General features: G+C 50.9%; 2 protein-coding genes across 3 annotated transcripts; one reads left to right on the top strand and one right to left on the bottom strand.

The window, feature by feature from the left end:
- The first annotated feature begins 228 nt into the window (after nt 1-228).
- NAGA (alpha-N-acetylgalactosaminidase) lies at nt 229-7852 on the top strand. Of its 2 annotated transcripts, XM_054082839.1 has the most exons (9): nt 229-422; nt 1948-2122; nt 2270-2447; nt 2706-2800; nt 3435-3596; nt 4079-4276; nt 4480-4623; nt 4917-5061; nt 6819-7852. In XM_054082839.1, the coding sequence occupies exons 1-9, from the start codon at nt 262-264 to the stop codon at nt 6935-6937; spliced, it is 1377 nt and encodes a 458-aa protein (XP_053938814.1). In that variant the 5' UTR covers nt 229-261; the 3' UTR covers nt 6938-7852. The 2 variants fall into 2 exon arrangements, with proteins under 2 accessions (XP_053938814.1, XP_053938821.1); XM_054082846.1 differs by lacking the exon at nt 6819-7852 and having other exon boundaries at nt 4917-6578.
- Nucleotides 7853-7993: 141 nt separating this feature from the next.
- On the bottom strand, nt 7994-19041 carry WBP2NL (WBP2 N-terminal like). Its single transcript, XM_009556611.2, has 8 exons — nt 18885-19041; nt 14786-14894; nt 14121-14256; nt 12502-12594; nt 11298-11507; nt 10785-10904; nt 10342-10418; nt 7994-9457 (listed from the first exon to the last, which is right to left on the bottom strand). Exons 1-8 carry the CDS (start codon nt 18941-18943, stop codon nt 9410-9412), a joined length of 852 nt encoding a protein of 283 aa, XP_009554906.2. The 5' UTR covers nt 18944-19041; the 3' UTR covers nt 7994-9409.
- Between the last annotated feature and the right edge of the window lie 1025 nt (nt 19042-20066).

The raw sequence follows: 20066 nt of genomic DNA, 5'->3' as shown, positions 1-20066 counted from the left end.
TAAAAGACGGGTAGACGAGGTGCTCAGGGACATGGCTTAGTGATTGATAGGAATGGTTGGACTTTTATGGCCCAAGAGGTCTCTTCCAACCTGGTGATTCCATGATTCCCTCGGGATGTGGCAGTGGGGTGTGGTGGCGATGCTGTGTGCCCGGGGAGCCGCGGGGCGCGTCGCCGACGCGACACGAGAGCCCCGGGGGCGGGGTCAGAGCGGAGCCGGGCCGTCACGTGACCGGCGCTGCCACGTGACCGCGGCGCGGGGATGGCGGCGGCGGTGACTTCGGTGGCGGCGGCGGCGCTGCTGACGGCGCTGAGCGCGGCGCTGGAGAACGGGCTGGCGCGCACGCCCCCCATGGGCTGGCTGGCCTGGGAGCGGTTCCGCTGCAACGTGGACTGCGGCGGGGATCCCCGGCATTGCATCAGGTCAGCGCGGGAGGGACCCGGCGCGGCGCCACCTCCCTCCCCGGGGCTGGGCCTGGGGGCGCCGAGCCGCAGGATCACGGAGGCTCGGAACGGCTCGGTGGCCCCGTCATGAGCCCTGGATCGGGGGGATCTCGGGAAGCGCGGGAGGAGCTGGGGGGACACCGGCGGTGCAGGATGGGCGGGATCGCGGGGAGGGGAAAACGAGAAGCTGGGGACCTCCCAGTATACTCCACTGAGACCAATAAATGGGACAATGAGACCAATAAAAGGGGTGAAATGGGAGCCCTGGGGACCCTCCTGCACGATTCCCTTCACTGGGATCAGTGCATGGAGTTAAATCCACTTGGAGGCCAGTCACAAGTGGTGTCCCCCAGGGCTCGGTGCTGGGTCCAGTCCTGTTCAATATCTTTATCAATGACCTGGATGAAGACATTGAATGTACCCTTAGCAATTTTGCAGATGACACTAAGCTGGGAGGAGGTGTTGATCTGCTTGAGGGTAAGGGGGCTCTGCAAAGGGATCTGAACAGGCTGGATCGATGGGCTGAGACCAATGGGCTAAGGTTTAACAAGGCCAAATGCCAGGTTCTGCACTTGGGGCACAACAACCCAGTGCAGCACTACAGACTGGGGGAAGAGTGGCTAGAAAGCTGCCTGGAGGAGAAGGAGCTGGGGGTGTTGGTTGACAGTAGCTGAACATGAGCCAGCAGTGTGCCCGGGTGGCCAAGAAGGCCAATGGCATCTTGGCTTGTATCAGAAACGACGTGGCCAGCAGGACCAGGGAAGTTATTCTCCCCGTGTACTCAGCACTGGTGAGGCCACACCTTGAATACTGTGTTCAGTTCTGAGCCCCTCACTACAAGAAGGATGTTGAGGCTCTGGAATGTATCCAGAGAAGAGCAAGGAAGCTGGTGAAGGGGCTGGAGAATAAGTCTTATGAGGAGCGGCTGAGGGAACTGGGGTTGTTTAGCCTGGGGAAGAGAAGGCTGAGGGGAGACCTTATTGCTCTATACAGCTGCCTGAAAGGAGGTTGCAGAGAGGTTGGGGTTGGTCTCTTCTCCCAAGTGACAGGTGATAAGAGGGGGAAACGGCCTCACGCTGCGCCAGGGGAGGTTCAGACTGGACATGAGGAAAAACTTTTTCACAGAAGGGGCCACCGGGCACTGTCAGAGGATGCCCAGGGAGGTGGTGGAGTCCCCATCCCTGGAGGTGTTTAAAAGATGGGTAGACTTTAAAAGAGGTGCTCAGGGATATAGTTTAGTGGCAGATAGCAATGGTTGGACTTGATGATCTAAGAGATTTTATGCACCCTAGCAATTCTATGATTCTATGATTCTATGAATGGGACATGGTCAGGGGTGAAGCGGGAGCCCTGGGGACCCTCCTGTGTCACCCAGGCCAGTCCTATGCTGACCAACCCCCCAGAGCTCTTCTTAGCCCTGCAGTGCTGCTGGCTGCTTGCAGCCAGAGGGTCACAGAAGTCACTGGGGTTCAGCCTGCCATGTCTCCGTTCCCCCGATCCACAGTGAGACACTCTTCTTTGAGATGGCAGACCGCTTAGCGGAGGATGGCTGGAGGGAGCTGGGCTACAAATACATCAACATCGATGACTGCTGGTCAGCCAGGCAGCGGGACGCAGAGGGACGGCTGATTCCTGACCCCGAGAGGTTTCCCAGGGGGATTAAGGCTCTGGCTGACTACGTGAGTGCCCAGTGGGGATGGTGTGTGTGTGTGTGTGTCTTTGTGTTTCCATGACACCATGGCGGGAGGAGATGGAGGAGCCTGGTCTCTGGGAGGCACCTCGGGCCTCTGCTTTGTCCCTGCCTTACAGCTCTCCTCTCCTCGCAGGTCCATGCTCGCGGTCTGAAACTGGGTATTTATGGTGATCTGGGCACCCTTACCTGCGGGGGCTACCCGGGCACCACGCTGGACCTCGTAGAGCGGGACGCCCAGACCTTTGCGGAGTGGGGTGTGGACATGCTGAAGCTGGATGGGTGCTACTCATCAGCAGAGGAGCAGGCAGAGGGTAAAGACTTCCCAGCTGGCTGGTGTTTCTCCCCTTGCTGCTTTGGTCAGGGCAGCTGGGTGTCTGCAGAAAAGTTTGGCTGGTTTTGGTTCTTCTCTCACATCTCTTGTTGCAGCTGTTGGGCACAGAGGAGGGAGTTTGGGTGCCCTGTGTAAGGCAGGAGGCCAGGCTGGCCTGGGGTTCCCCTGGCCGTGTGGGCTGGGATGCAGGCTGCTTGCTGGTCATGTCCTTCACCACTTGTCGTCTTCTCTCCCTAAGGCTACCCACAAATGGCAAGGGCCTTGAACGCCACGGGCCGTCCCATCGTCTACTCCTGTAGCTGGCCAGCGTATCAGGGGGGGCTTCCCCCCAAGGTGAGGGGTTTCCCATCTGGTGACTGTTCCCCGTGTCCCCTGTGCCCTCGGGAAGCTCTTATCGGAGCTGCAGGAGCTTATCACTCTGTCCCTGGTAGGATGGGGATGTAGGTCCCTGGAGGGGATGTGGCCCCCCTGTCGCTGGGGACACGTAGGGTTCCCAATATGACTGGGTGGTGGGACTTTGGGAGAAGAAGGTGCTGGAGTGTGCCCTCTCCACGCCCCTTGGCTGGTGTGGAGTTGATCCGGACAGCATGCTCTTCTGAGATATGTCCTGTCTGGTTTCAGTGCTTGAAATACATAGGATGTTTGTCCTAGTAATATTTCTTGAGAATTGAGTGTTTGTTTATTTGCTCTTTCACCTTCTGAGTCAATCCCAAGCTGCCCTCCTTCTTGCAGCTGGTCATATTTCCCCACGGCCTCTGGTTGTTTTGTCAGACATCCTATCATACTGGAATGTGCCCGGTCATATTGGGATGTGACTCCTCCTTCACTACCTGATGTTGCCCTTCTCTAGATCCCTGTGCAAACACCAATGTCTTCTGGATGCTGCAACTCGCAACAAGTCTGGCTGCCCCTTCTGCCCCACCTTGCAGACCCCATCCTTTCTGCCTGACCCTGTGCTCCTCTCCAGGTGAACTACACCATCCTGGAAGAGGTCTGCAACCTCTGGCGTAACTATGACGACATCCAGGACTCCTGGGACAGTGTACTTTCCATCCTGGACTGGTTCTTCGAAAACCAAGATGTGCTGCAGCCGGCGGCTGGCCCTGGACATTGGAATGACCCAGACATGGTGCGCCTGGGTGGTGGGTGCACTGATGCTGGCTGGGCTTGGGGGATCTCCTGGGATCCCCTTCTAGGGGCAGGGCGAAGGAAGAGCATCATGAGCAGGAGCCCTATTGCTGCAAAGATGCAAAGCTTGTGTTGCCTTTGGTTAAGCTGTGGGAAAACCCGAGGTTGCAATGAATCCTTCACTGCTCAAGGACACCTGTCAAGTTATCCAGGTGTCCTTGTCTTCCCCTGCACAGCCTAAGGAGGGACAGTGGTGAAGCAAAGGTGTTGGTAAGTGCATTTGAGTGTGTGCTGATGGCTCAGCACCAGGCGGGATGGGATCTCTCGGCAGTGGTGGGCTGCTCCAGGGCTGCTCCAGTAGTGTGTGTGAGGTTTCCCATGAATGCTCCCTCCCAGCAGGCTGCAGCATCACTGAGGGTGACAAGCAGAACAAGTTTCTAACCCTTTTCTGCCTGTCCCATCTTTTTACCTTCTCCCCTCCAGCTCATCATTGGAAACTTTGGCCTTAGCTACGAGCAGTCACGCTCCCAAATGGCCTTGTGGACAGTGATGGCAGCTCCACTTCTCATGTCCACGGATCTACGCACCATCTCCCCGAGTGCCAAGGAGATCCTGCAGAACCGCCTGATGATCCAGATCAACCAGGACCCCCTGGGAATCCAGGGGCGCAGGATTGTCAAGGTTAGGAGGAAGGCAGATGCGTTTGGGAGAGCAGACAGGAGCAGCACAGCGGGTCACAATATGGAGGGAGGAGATGCAAAGAAGCAGAAGAGCTGTAGGAACTGGGGACCTGCTGGCATAGCAGTCCTGCAGGGCAAGGTCAGAAGTTATGGGTCACCACTGGTCCCGGCAGCTCTGCTTCACCCACCCATTGCCTCCCCTAGGAGAAGTCCCACATCGAGGTGTTCCTACGGCCGCTGTCCCAGGGCGCCAGTGCCCTCGTCTTCTTCAGCAGGAGGACAGATATGCCTTTCCTCTACACCACCAGCCTGGCCAAGCTCCACTTTCCCGAGGATGCCGTATATGAGGTGAGCCCCACTGGCACGCTGCATAGCGGGGAGTCCTGCAGCACCTGGATTCCCCTCTTTCCAGCTCCCTCCTTTGACACCCTCTGCATTTTGGTGGGGGGAAAGACTCCCACTCCCTGCCTCCGACACAAAGGGGAGTCTGCTTGTCAAAGCAAAGCTGCCCATCACCCTCCATCTGCCCACTGCTGTGCCCTATCCCACTATGCCACATCAGTCACTACAGATTTCACCTCAAGATGAGAGTTCTCTGGAAATCCTGGTAGCCATCATCTCTCTCTCTCTCTCTCTTACAGGTACAAGACGTGTACAGCGGAAAGATCATCAGTGGCTTAAAGACAGGAGACGACTTCTCAGTCGTTATTAATCCCTCAGGGGTGGTGATGTGGTATCTGTGTCCCACGGTGCAGCCCTGGCGTGCTGTCAGACAGCAAGCTCCTGGTGAGGGTTTCCACCCGGTCCTCCTGTGACGAGGCTCATCTGATGGGAGCGTGGGTCCATGCCTGAGTGAGCTGAGACCCTGGGGCACGTGGCTCTTCACTGCACAAGTGCCTTTTGCCAGCATATCCAGTGTTGCTGGGGAGTAACCATGCCCCTGATGCCAGCTCGATGATGTCTACTCAGTCTGTGTAAAGCGGGAATTCTTCTTACCCACCTCCTAAGGATGTGCAGAGCATGATTTCTCAATGATTGCAAAGCCCTTTGAGATCCTCCTGTAGGAGGTGCCATAAAAGCAGAGTCCAGCCTCTGTTGGAGTTGTCACCTTTGAACTGGGTACTGCTGACCGCTGCAGGGCTGTTTGAACTAAACCCGAAGAAAGACTTTGGATGCTTTATTATCTTCTGAGGTAGTGCCCCCTGCCCCCATGCGTGATTCCGTTAGCCTCAAGGACCAGACCTGATCGCTTTCTTTTCTTTGCTACAATCAGCTTGACTTAGAATAAGGAGCCATTAGCAGGGGTGCACGCTTTCAAGGACCAAGAGCTCCTAGAGGCATCATAGAATAGTTTGGGTTTGAAGGGACCTTAAAGATCATCCAGTTCCAACCCCCCTGCCATGGGCAGGGACACCTCCTACTCGATCAGGCTGCCCAAGGCCCCATCCAACCTGGCCTTGAAAACCTCCAGGGATGGAACATCAACAGCTTCCCTGGGCAACCTGTGCATGTCTCTCACCACCCTCATGGTGAAGAAATTCTTCCTTATGTCTAGTCTAAATCTTCCCCTCTCCAGTTTATACCCATTGCTCCATGTCCTATCACTACAAGCCTTTGTGAACAGTCCCTCCCCAGCTTTCCTGTGTACCCTTCAAGTACATCAGTTCATAGAATCATAGAATCACCAGGTTGGAAAGGACCCACTGATCGTCGAGTCCAACCGTTCCTAACACTCCCTTAAACCACATCCCTAAGCGCTTCATCAACCTGTTCCTTGAACACCTCCAGGGAAGGTGACTCGTCCACCTCCCTGGGCAGCCTGTTCCAGTGCCTGATGACTCTTTCTGTGAAGAATTTTTTTCTGATATCCAGCCTGAACCTCCCCTGGCGGAGCTTCAGGCCATTCCCCCTTGTCCTGTCCTCAGTCACTTGGGAGAAGAGGCCAGCTCCCTCCTCTCCACAACCTCCTTTTAGGTAGTTGTAGAGAGTAATAAGGTCACCCTTCAGCCTCCTCTTCTCCAGGCTGTTACGTTGGTCCTGGGCAGATCTGATCCTGCAGATCCAATCCTGCTGCCAGGATCCTAGAGCACTTTAACAGGCTGGCGTGCCAGCTAGCATAGCATTAAAGCCCCTTTTGTGGCTGTGCAGAGCAGAGCAAAAAAAACCAGCCACGGCCAACCCCAGCAGCCTTGCTGTGATGGAGCACCAAAAACTGCAGAGCCACAGCTGGTTGTGTATGAGTAGTGTGGGGAAGATGTTGATGCTCATTTGAGGTCATCTGTTGAATTGGGAGCTGGTCACAGGTGCCTCTGAGCTGCCAGCTGGATCCTGTTCTTGCTCTAGCAGGAAGTTCCTGCTAAAAGGGAACTCGGGGCCCTCCTCCAGCAGGCTGAACGCTGTGGGCTTTCAGGGAAGGGTTCCTCCTTCACCCAAGGGCAGCTACAGCCACAGCTCCAGCTCCATCCCAAGGAGGATCCTGCACAATAAACAAGGCGAGTGGTGAAACAGACTCTAAAGCCCTCAACTGCTTCATCTTCCTACAGCGCACATCCTATGGAGGAGTTTTAGGTGGGACACGGCCTACACCAACCACCTCAGAGAGGGGTGCAGTGCTTGTGAAGATTGTGTTGTGAAACCGCAGCACGGGGAGACAGAAGATTAAGCCTCAGATGGGGAAAATAACCATGTTTTAGAAGGGGTGGGGATTTCCCCTTTCTATTCAGACACTGGAGGGTTCCTGGTTATCCGTCCACTCTAGTTTCTGCCACAAAAATCCGCTGATTCTGGTCATTTTAGAAACTTTCTCCAAATGCAGCGGCAAGGTCCTGGCACAGCAGTGACAGGAACGGACGAGTGCACTTCATGCCTGTATCGGGAGCTGGCTTGGTTCTTGGAGAGTGATTGGGACAAATCAATTGCAATAAAGGGGAAGCAGGCTCTCTGTTTGGTGTTTATTCAGCGTTGCTACCTATAGCTACTCTGCTAATGAAGAGTTATGGGGTCATTACCCCAACCAGGAACAAACCATGCTAAGAAATAGAACTGGTTTCCTGTCAGAGACTGGACTGATGCAGAGTAGGAAATGGCTTTCCAGTAGTTAAATCCTGTCCAGCAAGGCAACAGCTTTCCTTGGCACAAGGGGAAACGGATTTTACAGCCCGCAGTTAAACGATATTTTCCTTTACCATATATTTAGTGTTCCTCTCACTGGAAAAAAAATTGTCCAGCAAGGCCTTCCTCTTAAAGACCGACCTTCCCTCTGGTGGGAACTGTACACAGGAGAGGTTCTACGGGCACAGCTGTAGCAAGTAGCAGGGTGGTGACACAGCCCCTGCTCAACGTGTGAGGACGTGAACCCCTGCCAGTGCTGGTTCTCTGGGCAAGAGCAAAGGCACAAACCAGCCTTCCACCCTCGCCAGACAGCAAGAGGATCAGCCCCACCTTTTTCCCTCTCAGTTACTTGACTCCAGATCCAGCTTAGCCATGCAGCAGGGAGAAAGGACAGGCCCACAGCAGACCTGATAGACCACCACCAGCGGTTGTCTGGCTGAATGACCAGAAGGTTGTTCCAGCCTTCTGCACAGCAGGCAAGAATGAAGGTCAACCCAACACACACACACAACAGCAACCAGGCAGCTAAAGGTATCAACGCTCCTGTATTAAAGTGCAATTCAAAAAGTTACAAACATTCATGGCTGATTTTTTTTTTTAAATAGAGTTATTAGAGTATCTCTAACTTGGACTTAAAATGTGTTTATAGATAAGGAAATTTACTTCCCCCCATGCAGGGCTGCTTTAGGAACTCACACTGCAAGTTGTGCAGGCCTGACTTAGAGGAGAGCCCTGGCACACAGGGAAGCAAGGAGGAAAACACTCCTTCCCTTCAGTGTGAAGGTAGGAAGGTTGTAGGAAGAAGTATAACCACCTCAGAGGTAAAAGATCACAAGGGTCTCCACCAGACTAGAGACTCTTCAGAGCAAGTCAATGGCACTACGTCCTAAGGAAGGAGGAAAGGTTGTGGCTGAGCAGCCAGGCTCTGCGAGAGAGCCGAGTGTTAGCAACATCCACACCAAACAAGAGTTCCCAGCTGCAAGTGCGCTGCACCCCTAAGCAACCCTACACCGCTATTACAGTGCCTGCCCTCCCATGCTGCTCAGATGTGGGTGCACACACGCTGGCTGTTGTGGCCCAAGGAAGAGATCCAGGCCAGTTTTCCCCTGTGGAGCTAGCACGCAGCACATGCTGGCTCAACAGAGGGAGCCAGGGCTGTGGGACTGTTTCCTGACAAGGCTACTGCCAGGTCATCTTCCTCACGTAGCACATTTTGCTCCAAGGCAAGCAGCCTCCTGTGCAGCGCTGGACTCCATTACGCTTGAAGAACATCTGCTTGACACAGGATCACTGCACAGATAGGATCTGCTTCTAGGAGAGGGAAAGGAAGACTGATTTGCACACCTGCCAGTATCAGCTCACTGCCCTGTAGCACATCTTTGTTTCCTTTTCCATTCGACCTCTGCCCACCCCCTTCCCTCCTGCACAGCCAAATGCTTCAGTGTCTCTTAGGATGCATTTCCCATGTTTGTCACACCATGACTTTTAGTCCAGGGCATGAAATACATGCTTCCAGCACGATACAGGATTTCCAGAGTCCCATCTCACGCTGAGCTGTGCCAGAATTTAAGGAAATTTAACACTTTTCTGGGGCAACCAAGGGTCTACGCAAGGAACCTCATGGCTCTCTATATTCCCCTCAGACTGTGCTTCAGAGGAAGTCAAAAGTTTGGCATTCCAAGTAGTTCTACTCCAAGATCCCAGAGCCTTCATATTTTAGTCCTAGTTTAGTGATGTGGTCTACTGGTGGTTTATGAAGAAGTCCATCTCTCTCCTCAAGCCAACGGCAGAGCAAAAGGTTAGTGCTTCGAATCCATGAGATAAAGCAAATAAGCAGGAAAGTGCTGTCGTTCCGCCTTGTATTGCCACAGACTTAAAGTTTAAGGAGGGCAGGTGCTCGGCTGCCCAGCACTACATATACTGTATAGACACAGAGAGACCTAGAGACACGCTAACCCAAGGGGTAAGAACAGCCAAGTTGTCTTTAGGAAGAAAGAGGGAGGCTGGTCACAGTTTCCTTCTGTTAGTTGTTCTTCTTATCCTCGGGCGGTGCATAAGGAGGTGGCTGATCCTGGAAGAAGATACAATAGAATCAACAACCCCACTCATTTTACAGTGAGCTCTTCCCAGGTGTTCTCAGGCTTGGCTTACAAGAAATGAGTGCTCTTCAGCGAGCTACAGACAGAAGCAGGTGCTGCGTTTTAAGCTGTCATCTCATCACACCATTCCTCTCTAGTATCAGTTATACTTCAGCAGACTGCAGCCTCCCATAATGTTTCTAGTGAAGATCTCCTCAAATCCAGGTCTACAGCAAACAGACTATTTAATCTGTTTTAATCACATTCTCCCTTCACTTCCAGGGCTCTGTCTCTGTGGACGTCAATACCTCTGCCCCAGCAGATAGAAGGTGCTGGGCTGAGGGCCAGCTTTGCTGCTCCATCAGCTCGCAGCCCACCACAGAGCCACGCCAGGCAGCAAAGGGCACAGGCTGTCACGTACCAGATATAGGCTACAGCCTACCAACCAGCTGCCACTGACTGAACAGTAAAAGACCTCCCCATCTCCATGCAGCCCAGTAAAAAAACGAAGAGAAACCCACACACTCTCAACCCTTAACCGACCTGCTCTTCTTTAACTCTCCCCACTTTCAGGCACAGCAGAAGCAGAGCTCTGTGTGTTCTCTGTCCCTGTGCAAATGTGTGATGCCTTTAAGAGTAAGATAAACGCTGAATGGCTGTTACTGAATGAATCTTAAGGCCTTCCTCCTCTCCTGACAGAGAATTTAACAAGGCTTCTTCATGGGACCAACACCCACACCTCCCTACCAGGAAAACGTACACATTCTGTGCACATTCAATGTGAAGGCATGCTAGACTTTGCTAGGAAAGCAAATCCCCATTTCTGCTAGCAACAGAAATGGAACAGGGACATACAGATCACAGGCACAGTACTCACCATGGGCATGTACGCATTGTGTGGGTTGGCAGGGTTGTAATACGCGCTAGAAGCAGCTTCCATGGTCCCACTGTGCCCTAGAAAGGAAAGAAGCCATCTTCCACAACTTAGGCAGTGGCCCAAGCCCCAGAGCCTCCTCCCCAGCCAGAGCTCTCCTGAGGAGGCAACAAAGGTCCAAAGAGCCAACAAGCAACTGCAGCAAGCTAGGTTTGAATTCAGAGCAGCTCAGCAAAGCTGCACGCTGTCTAGCGCTGACCACAAGCTGTGCAGTGCAGAGCTGAGTAGTTCCCCACACGCTCTATTATCTCAAATAACAGAACAAGATGACTTTTCAGCTTCTGCAACAACAGCAGCTTCCCCAGCCCACACTCCACCTACACCACCACCCACAGCCCAAGCCCTCTTTTGCACCCAGCCCCTGGCAACCCCCCAGTCCCATTTACCTGGCATCCCCAGGCCCACCCAGGCTGAGGGAGCCGAGGGTCCTGCAGGAGAGGGCCCGGAGTACGGAGGAGGAGGTGGCACATACACGGGGTTCATGTTTGGAAGTGTTGGGTAAATACCTGAAAGAGATGATACTGTATTAATGCCTTGGACTGTGGCAATGGGACAGAGAGGAAGGGAGCTCACAGGCCCAGCAGCAAGTTAGCTCTGGACAAAAGCAGAGGGAAGCTCTGCAGGCTTGGCAGGGATGCAGGCAGCAGGGATTTGACATCTTGCTAATGCCCATCATACAAGCAGGCATCAATTCTCTGCCAAGCAGCAGCACGATTTATAAACCACATTTTCACCTCCCATCCAACCTCAACTACGGAGACTGACGGGAGGCATCAACAGCACTTGACAGATTTTCACAAGGACAAGAATCCTTGATGGAGGCAAAACTACAGCAAATTTCACTGTGAATCCTTTACAAGACCAAACACACCCTGCCAGTCATGATACAACTTCCAAACCTGGAGTCTGGGCGTATGGATATCCCATCGGCTGTGGAGCTGGTCCATAGGCATTCATTGGAGGTGGTGCATAAGGATATGGTCCGTTTGGTGGTGGAGGAGCAGCATAGCCCCCTGGCGTAGGGGAATAACCCCCAGGAGCAGGCGCATACCCTCCGGGAACAGGTGTATAGCCATAGCCAGGGTTCTGGAGAGGAACGCTGCTGGAAGCTAGGAAGCACATGTTTTGTAAGCCAGACATCCTTTCATTACAACTAAACATACAGAATAAAATGAAAATATTCCTGTTCATGCAGCACCATTTCCCTTCATCTAAATTCACTATACAATCCTGGCATAGTATCATGCTTGGAAAGCATTAGTCTCCTCACTGCAAGTTTACAGGGTGCTAAAGGAAACCAGCTGCAAAAACACCAGCTATCAGGTACCAGTTCTATCACAGCACTCCCACTGCTGGAGGAACAGACCACTCTAAAACAAATACCAGTAGGGTGGCTTTTTAAACTTCCTAATCAGAGAGAGAGAAAAAAAAAAAAGCAAGCACATTCCCCCCCATCTGAAAGTTTTAAAGTTATTTTTTAAAATTTATTTTTCCCTTGCCCTAAAGTGCACGTTAACTTCCCTCATCTTACTCCACTATTATAGAACTGAGCTGAGGGTAGGTAACTGAAGCAATTTTTCACCACAGAATCATAGAACAGTTTGGGTTGGAAGGGACCTTGAAGATCATCCAACCTCCTGCCACAGGCAGGGACACCTCCCACCAGATCAGGCTGTCCAAGGCCACATCCAACTTGGCCTTGAACACCTCCAGGGATGGGGCACTCACAGCTTCCCTGGGAAACCTGTGCCAGTACCTCACCGCCCACATAGTGAAGAAATTCTTCCTTACGTCTAGTCTAAATCCGCCCTTCTCCAGTTTGAGCATCACATACTTCAACTTTGTTCCGGCAGGAATAATGTCCTATAGAAAAGGTGGTCCACCTCAGAAGAATAAACCCCAAATTATTCTAATTACACTAAGCACTAAGATGAAATAAAGACAAAGGAATGGAAGGGGAAACAAAAGTTCCCCTAGAAAGAGAAAAAATACATTGCTGAAGAAGAATGCAATGTGTACGTTTCTTCCGCTCAAGTTCAAAAAGGGCGCGGTTCTCTATCTCAGCCAGCCATTGGGGAACTGCAAGCTCTGAAGATCTCTTACCATTAGAGGCAACTTTGAACATCAGCTGTCCAAACTCAATGGCTCCTCCACTGTTGAAAGTCAGTTTAAAGGTCCCCTGCCCTTCCCAGCCACCTAGGAAAGAGAGAGAATTAGAATTGAAACACATTAATAACCTCCTCGGTAGTAGTCAAGACAGCAAACCAGTAAATACTCCAATTATGTGGGTTTTTTTCCCTTTGTTGTTTCAAAACTGTTTTGTGTCCTGTTGTGAGAAGGAAAGGATCACTGCATTGCTATCAGATGTCCTCCCAAACTGGTAGCTCAAGATCAGGAATCTATTTCTTTACCCTTTAAAAAATGATCACCCCTACAGTTGCGTAGAAGCAGCCCACTCTAGATACTAAGTTGTTTTGTTCTTTCCTGAAAGGTCTAAGAGAACCTAATAACGAGCACAGTGTAAGGAAAGAACACTTAATTCACTGAGGATTTTAATTGAAAGCCCTCAAATGAAGTTTTATTGCTGAACTCAGCAAACTACAGCTCACGATCTGCAACTCATGCTAGGATTTAAATCAAAGGCACTATTTTTAATCTCTTTGACCCACAGAAGCTCAGACAGATTATAAATGCTTAGGTATAACAACAGTTTCTCAGAAAAACAATCAAGTAGGCAATGATACTGCAAGATAAGTAGAATGCTTTGTTTAGTAGGGGCTTTCTTTGGAGTTTTCTTCTGTGTGCTTTGTTTTTTTGGTGCTTGTAGGAAAAAAAGACGTAATTGAAATAAAAGATTTCATAAAATACAATTTATCTTCCTTGTCTAACAAGGAAATTAGTAAAAGTAAAGAGAGGCTCCCCCCCACCCCAAAGTAGAAATAAAGTATAGAAATGTAACAAAACATGGAAACATAACAGGGATAAAGTCATTCCCTTGGAGATTCATCTCTTTTAAACCACTGTCTTAGTATGATTTCAATCCGAGACAACAGGCTGACCCACAACCCCCTGAGGACCCAGCCACCTCAAAACATTGTTCCAAACTGAAAGCAAAAGCCTAAGCTCTCCAGATGCCATAAAAATGCACAAAAACTAATTCCAGGGCTGAAGAGGGAGTCAATTCAAACCAGAAGCCTTGATTTTAATCCCTGCTTATCTTCTGCAACTCCCCTTGCTTGGTCACAACCTGACTGTAAAAGTCTTAGCACAGTTTAATCAACAAACTGGGAACAAAGCTGAATCAATGATATACAGCAACACCCTAAATGTACAAATGTAACCAAGCTTGTACACAGCTGCTGAGCTCCAGAAAACAAAAGCAGTGGCTAATTCTGTGTATCAGCCCCTATGACTGTTGACTTGGTCACTTACACACCCTTTCAGGGCAAAGACAGGAGAAAACAAGCACACATGGAAGAAGAGTAATCTGCAGAAGTTACAGGATTAAACAAAAGTTGCACAGTGAAAGTCAGTTACAGGCTTTGGGGGCAGAAAATGACACAAAAGTAGCATCTTAAAGTTTAGAAGACAGGAGTCATCTCAGCAGGGCCACAGCTACTCTGCCTGTCTTCCTTGTGCACCTAAGCCAGCTACCTGACGTTCAGCAGAAAGGGACTTGAGACACCTGCGAAACGTTCAGTTTACAAAGCACAAGCACATACCTCCTGCCTCGGCTTGAATCTGTCCTTTGATGTAATTGGCAGAGAAAACAGGCTGCTCGATTGAGCATCCTTTCACCAAATAAAATGGCATCATGAAAGACTGCATAGGATCCTTGCCCTTCGACACAAAGATCATCTGCAAGGTAGGAGGGAATGCTTCTGAATTACTTGAATTAGAAAGAAACTGTGGTTACAGAGTTCTAGCAGGAGCATCCAAACCCAGGATAACTTAACTTCTAGTATCAGCATGCACTGTGTTATTTCAGAGCATTAATATGACAGGATCCCAAAGAGATTTGATGGCCTGAAGTACATGTTGCAAAATAACATGTCACTTAAAAACACACATGCTCATTTACAGAGTTTTATTGTTCTGCTTTTTAAGGATAGGCTATGACGGTTTTCAAAGAAAGTAATAATAACCAAAACGTTATATAAAATCTATTCTCTAGACATTGATTTCCAGGACTGCATGTGCCTTTCTAGGGAACTGGGATAGTGACACAGGCAAAAACTATCATATTTCCACCTTCCCCTCTCCTACCTAGTAGTCTCAGTGGTTCCTCCCATAACAAAATTTACTTCTTTTATCACCAACTAGGTTTCTGGTCTAAAGTCTCCACGATCCCTTGAGAAAGAAGCAGCCCTGCTGGTGTCAGACTTACTCTGTAAGGGGTGAGATACAGTGTCCCTTTTTTGGTGCCTTTGAAGGCTTCAGGATTGCCTGTCACGTCGCTGAAGGAGAGCTCCACATCTTTACACTGTTTGAGAACACTACAGGAGGAAATAAAATCAGAGACAAACTCAGCAACAGTTCTGGCACATACACTCGTCACACAGAGAGAGGCATAGCACACCAAAAGCTCTGAATTTTATCCCAGAAGACTCAATTCTACTGTGGGCCCTGATGTTTTCCCTTTGAACCAAGAGGGAAGATTTAGGCAGTCAAAGAATTCATCCTCCCACCTGTAATAACCCCTGCCCCTCCTCTATAAAGGGAAGCTTTAAATGCAAGTTTCTCCTTCTGTATCCACAGAAAGGGCTGAGGTGTCTGAAACCATCCCCTTTGTTAAGGAAAATGAGAAAATAGTATAAATATATCCATGTAGGACTTAGATATTATTGATAGTTGATTGTGATAAACAGAGTGTTGTATTCAGAATATAAGACCAGGTATAGGAAATTAATCTTTATGACAACTACAAGAATCCCGCTCAATTGTCCCATGTACAGCCCCAGTCCGGCCAAATCAACAAATTGTGTAAGAAATGTCAGACTTAGGACACAGGCATTAGATTTTTATGACCAGAGGAGAAACATGACCTGTTGAAGCATCACTTCTGAGGGAGAACCGAAACGAGACAGCGGAGGTGAATTATCAAGGTGGAATTCTGTGGGCTTTCAAGTTAATGAAGAATAAAGAACTAGAAGCACATGGAAAAGCACCAAGAACTTTTCAAAGAAAATACCTATTGTATAATGCAATATAAATATCTGATGACTTTGGGTGGGCCTTTGCTGTTTACTGAGGTAATGGTCCAACTTGTGAATAAAGCAAGCCTAGAGTTCCCCACTGTCTGGTGAAAATCCTTTAACTCCTTTGAAGCCAAGGTATCACCTCAGACCAAGCCCCTCTCTCCAAGTCCGTGCTCAAATTCAGACTGGCCATGGCATGGGAAAACAGCACTGCTGTAACACCACACCCACTGTGCAAACTGAGGAAGCTGCTTCACTAATAGCCTCCCTGCTGACCTCACTTTACATGATTTCAGTAATATTTGTAATAAACAGCACCATGCTAAGGAACGAAACAAGGAGCCAGTAACATCAGCAATAAAGTTATTATTGTTGGATATCCATAAGAGCATTAGCTGAGTTTACTAATGACATAAAGCCAGATGAGAACCATGAACACTACAGGGTCAGGGGGGATGGAGGTGCCTGAACAATTAAATATACATTCAGGAAAAACAAAAGGGTTAGCTTGGGAAAGCGTGTCACTGAATCTACAGGGCAGATCCTAACAGATCCTAAAATCTGGCAAATCCTAAACAGAGCACTGAGCAAGAAAATTTACAGAACAGAAGAGCCTCGGGGATGACAAGCTTGCAGCATGTTACAGTGGCAGAAGAATGCAATTTTATGGTTCAAGAGCATGGAGAAAGAAAACACAAAACCCTAACCCAACACAAGCCTGAAGAGGCTGGATCAAAAGTAATCCTTGTGTATTCCAATCAGCAGACTGCAGAAGTTGGATCAAGTCAGGAGGTAGGAAATTGCAAAATTATTGGGGGAAGGGAGGAATCAGCAGGGCCACCGCATGGGAAAACAACACAAAGCCCTACAGTTTCAGGTCATGTGGCCCTTTGGGAAGAGAAAATAAAGTATAGATGTATCTGACAAATGCAGCTGTTGAAGGAGGAAGACATTAAAAAGTCTAGCTTTAACGACCAGGACATTACTTCACTGTTGCACTAGATGCAGATTCTCTGACTGGCTGGGCGGGACAAACTGACAAGGCAGTGGAGCTCTTTCCATTTCCAAGATGCAAAGGGGAAGCATTTTTTCTAAGCTAAATAAAACCAGCTCCTCAACAGATTGGATCTTACCAGAACATTTCCTCAACCACGTCCTGTAGCAGCATTTCATGTCAGTTTTCCTCACCGGGAAGAATTTCTGTGTGGTCACGTTAATGTTTACTCCTTCTTAGCTACTCACACAAGCAAATAGCACACAGCCACCACCACTAGGCATAATTAGGCTGCTGGACAGGTTTGCACCTGCATGCCCATTCAGGGCTGTCACGGGAAGGCCGTGCACCACACAGAGCTGTGCTGCACTCACCTGTGACTAAGCAACACTTCGAAGAATGGCTTGAGCTCAATGACAAATAGATCTCCTTTAAATAAGTAAAAGCTCTACGTGACAAAGGACTTCCCTGTCTGAAGCATCAGCAGTCAGTTATGAACTCAACATTATCACAGAACTATAGAATGTTTTGGGTTGTAAGGGACCATTAAGATCACCTGGTCCAACCTCTGCAGGAGCAGGGACATCTTCAACTCGATCAGGTTGCTCAGAACTTCATCTAACCTGACCTTGAATGCTTCCAGGGATGGGGCATCTGCCACCGCTCTGGGCAACCTGTGCCGGCATCTCACCACCCTCAGCATAAAAACCTTCTTCCATATGTCCAGTCTAAAGCCCTCCTCTTTTAGTTTAAAACCATTACCCCTTGTCCTATTGCTACAGGCCCTGCTAAAAAGTTTTGCCCCATCTTTCTTACAGGCCCCCTTTAAGTACTGAAAGGCCACAATAATGTCTCCTTGGGGTCTTCTCCAAGCTGAAGAACTCCAACTGTCTCAGCCTCTTTTCATCTTCGCGGCCTCCTCTGGACCCACTCTAATAGATCCATGTCCTTCCTATGCCGAGGACTGTAGAGTTGGACACAGCACTCCAGGTCGGGTCTTGAGAGAGCACAGCAGAGGGGCAGAATCACCTCGCTGGCCCTGCTAGCCATGCCTTTTGTAATGCAGCCAGGGATACAGTTGGCTTTCTAGACTATGAGGGCACATTGCCGACTCACGTCCAGCTTTTCATCCATCTGCACTCTAGGTCCTTCTCTGCAGGAGGTATTTCTGTTATTGTTTACCAGTCTCAAAGAACTCAGTGATGCTTTACTGAGTACACTTGTACTCAAGCACAATGAAGGCGAAGCCCAAGCCCATTGAGCAGTCTGTTGTGCTCCACCTGGGCCGAGGGGCAGGCACTGAGCAGCAGGCTGCGCTTCCACAGAGAGGCTCTCCAGCAGTAATGGGACGGCCTGCTCTACCCAGGCCTCTCCTCTGACAACAGATTTTCCTTACTTTGAATTCAAGTCACGCAAACTCCTACTTTAAGTGGTCTCTGCCTTCCCGATAACATCCACCTAAGTGCACAACATTAAAAAACACCCAATTCCTTGCCTATTACAGGTGACTGCAGCTCACTCTTCACCCAGGATGCCTGATGGAGCAGCAGGAAGGATTGCTGAGATTCAGCAGCAGAGAAGAAGGAGCTCTGTGGGCTCTGGCTGGCCCTGCTCCCCATCCCATTCTCATGCTGCCTGAAGAATCACAGAATGGTTTGAGCTGGAAGGGACCTTAAAGATCATCCAGTTCCAACCCCCCTGCGATGGGCAGGGACACCTCCCACTAGACCAGACTGTCCAAGGCCCCATCCAACCTGGCCTTGAAAACCTGCAGGGATGGGGCAGCCACAGCTTCCCTGGGCAACCTGTGACACTGCCTCACCACCCCCATCGTGTGGAATTTTGTCCTAATGTCTAATCTAAATCTTCCCCCTTCTAATTTAAAGCCCTTCCCCCTGGTCCTATCACTCCATGTCCTTGTAAACAGTCCCTCCTCAGCTTTCCTGTAGTCCCTTCAGGTACTGGAAGGCCACTATAAGGTCTCACTGGTGCCTTCTCCAGGCTGAACAAGCCCAACTCTCTCAGCCTGTCCTCATACGGGAGGTGCCCTAGCCCTCGGATCATCTTCGTGGTCTCCTCTGGACCCGTTCCAAGAGCTCCATATCCTTCTTATGCTGAGGATAAAGATGTTTAACTACCACAAACTACGCCATGGAGTTCCCCGCACTAGGGGGAACGACGGGGCTCAGCACTCCGGGTGGGCACGGCCCCGGGTTGTCCCCTGCAGGGAGAGCAGCAGGAACCCTGACACCGCGCCCCGGCAGGAGCCCCCCAGTCTAGCCCAGCCCCGGTACCTCTCTTCCTTAGGGATGACGACACGACCCTCCAGCGAGTGAAACCTGTTCAGCGCCATCTTGGCCCCCGCGCTGGGGCGGTGGGTCACGTGACGCACTGCTCTGTAGACGACACGCTCCTCGTGAAGCCACGCCCCCGATAGACCACACCCATCACGTGAAGCCCCGCGCCGTGCGAGGCCACACCCCCGCGCTGTGGCCTATGATCACGTGACACACCACCCCGGGTGCACCCTGCCGCTGTGAAAAGACACGCCCCCGTGTGAAAAAGCCACGCCCATCTATAAGGCCAAGCCCGTTTGAGAAACGCCCCCACGAGGCTCCGCCTCCGTTTGCCCCGAGAGGCCCCGCCCCTTGTGATGCCCCGCCCTACGAATCACTCTCCTTCGAGGCCCCGCCCCCTCGACGCTTCGCCCCTTGTGGGCCTTGGTCCCTCGACGCTCCTCCCCATGACGCTCTAGTGACGACCCATGACGGCCCCCCCCCCCTGCCGCGAGGCCCCTTCTGTGACGCCCCACCCTGAGGCTCCGCCTCCGTATCCACCTGCCTGGGGCCACGCCCTCACCGCGAGGCCACGCCTCCTTAGGCCACGCCCCTGCCTCATACCGTTACGCCCCGCCCCCCGTGGCTTTCTTGTACGGCGTTGCTGCTGTAACTGCCGCGGGGTCGTCACAGCAGATCCCCGTCCCCTCTGCTCAGGCCTGTCTGCGTCTCCCAACCAGACCCAAGGCAGTCAGGAAGGCGCTTTCCTGACCTCTCAGACCTCTGCCGTGATGGGAACGGTGCTGGCAGCACCCCTGAGGTGGCCATTCCCGCAAGGCACCTGCTCACAAACCGTAGTGAACCATAATTAACTTCATTAAACGTGTCTTCACAACTAACCACAAACACGGGTGCCCACATGAAGCGCTACTCGCTCTTCCTGCTCGCTGTCCTTGGCATTACTGCGCCTGCCATGGGCGTTGGTACCGTCTTCGCTGCAGTGAGACCCATCCCGTGTAGAAAAGAAAAGGCCTTTGGGATTTACCATGCATTGCAAAAGTTTCCTGGGGAATGGGTCACATGGTGAAGAGCTCGGAGTCTCTGAGCTCGCCAAGTGGGTACCTAGAGCCATAGGATGTCCTGAGGTGGAAGGGACCCTCAAGGATCATCGAGCCCAACTCCTGTCCCTCCACAGGACAA

The sequence above is a fragment of the Cuculus canorus genome, chromosome 1, assembly GCF_017976375.1.
Source record: "Cuculus canorus isolate bCucCan1 chromosome 1, bCucCan1.pri, whole genome shotgun sequence".
Lineage (NCBI taxonomy): Eukaryota > Metazoa > Chordata > Aves > Cuculiformes > Cuculidae > Cuculus > Cuculus canorus.
This window is presented reverse-complemented; position numbering and strand designations above follow the sequence as displayed.

Excerpts from the sequence above, each read along its gene's own strand:
- NAGA (XM_054082839.1), top strand. The coding sequence starts at position 262 with ATGGCGGCGGCGGTGACTTCGGTGGCGGCGGCGGCGCTGCTGACGGCG. Across the intron at positions 2,448-2,705 it reads AGCAGAGGAGCAGGCAGAGG|GCTACCCACAAATGGCAAGG; the intron begins GTAAAGACTTCC and ends TCTCTCCCTAAG. Across the intron at positions 4,624-4,916 it reads CCGAGGATGCCGTATATGAG|GTACAAGACGTGTACAGCGG; the intron begins GTGAGCCCCACT and ends TCTCTCTTACAG.
- WBP2NL (XM_009556611.2), bottom strand. The coding sequence starts at position 18,943 with ATGGCGCTGAACAGGTTTCACTCGCTGGAGGGTCGTGTCGTCATCCCT. Across the intron at positions 14,895-18,884 it reads GTCATCCCTAAGGAAGAGAG|TGTTCTCAAACAGTGTAAAG; the intron begins GTACCGGGGCTG and ends TTCCTCCTGTAG. Across the intron at positions 9,458-10,341 it reads ACAATGCGTACATGCCCATG|GATCAGCCACCTCCTTATGC; the intron begins GTGAGTACTGTG and ends ATCTTCTTCCAG.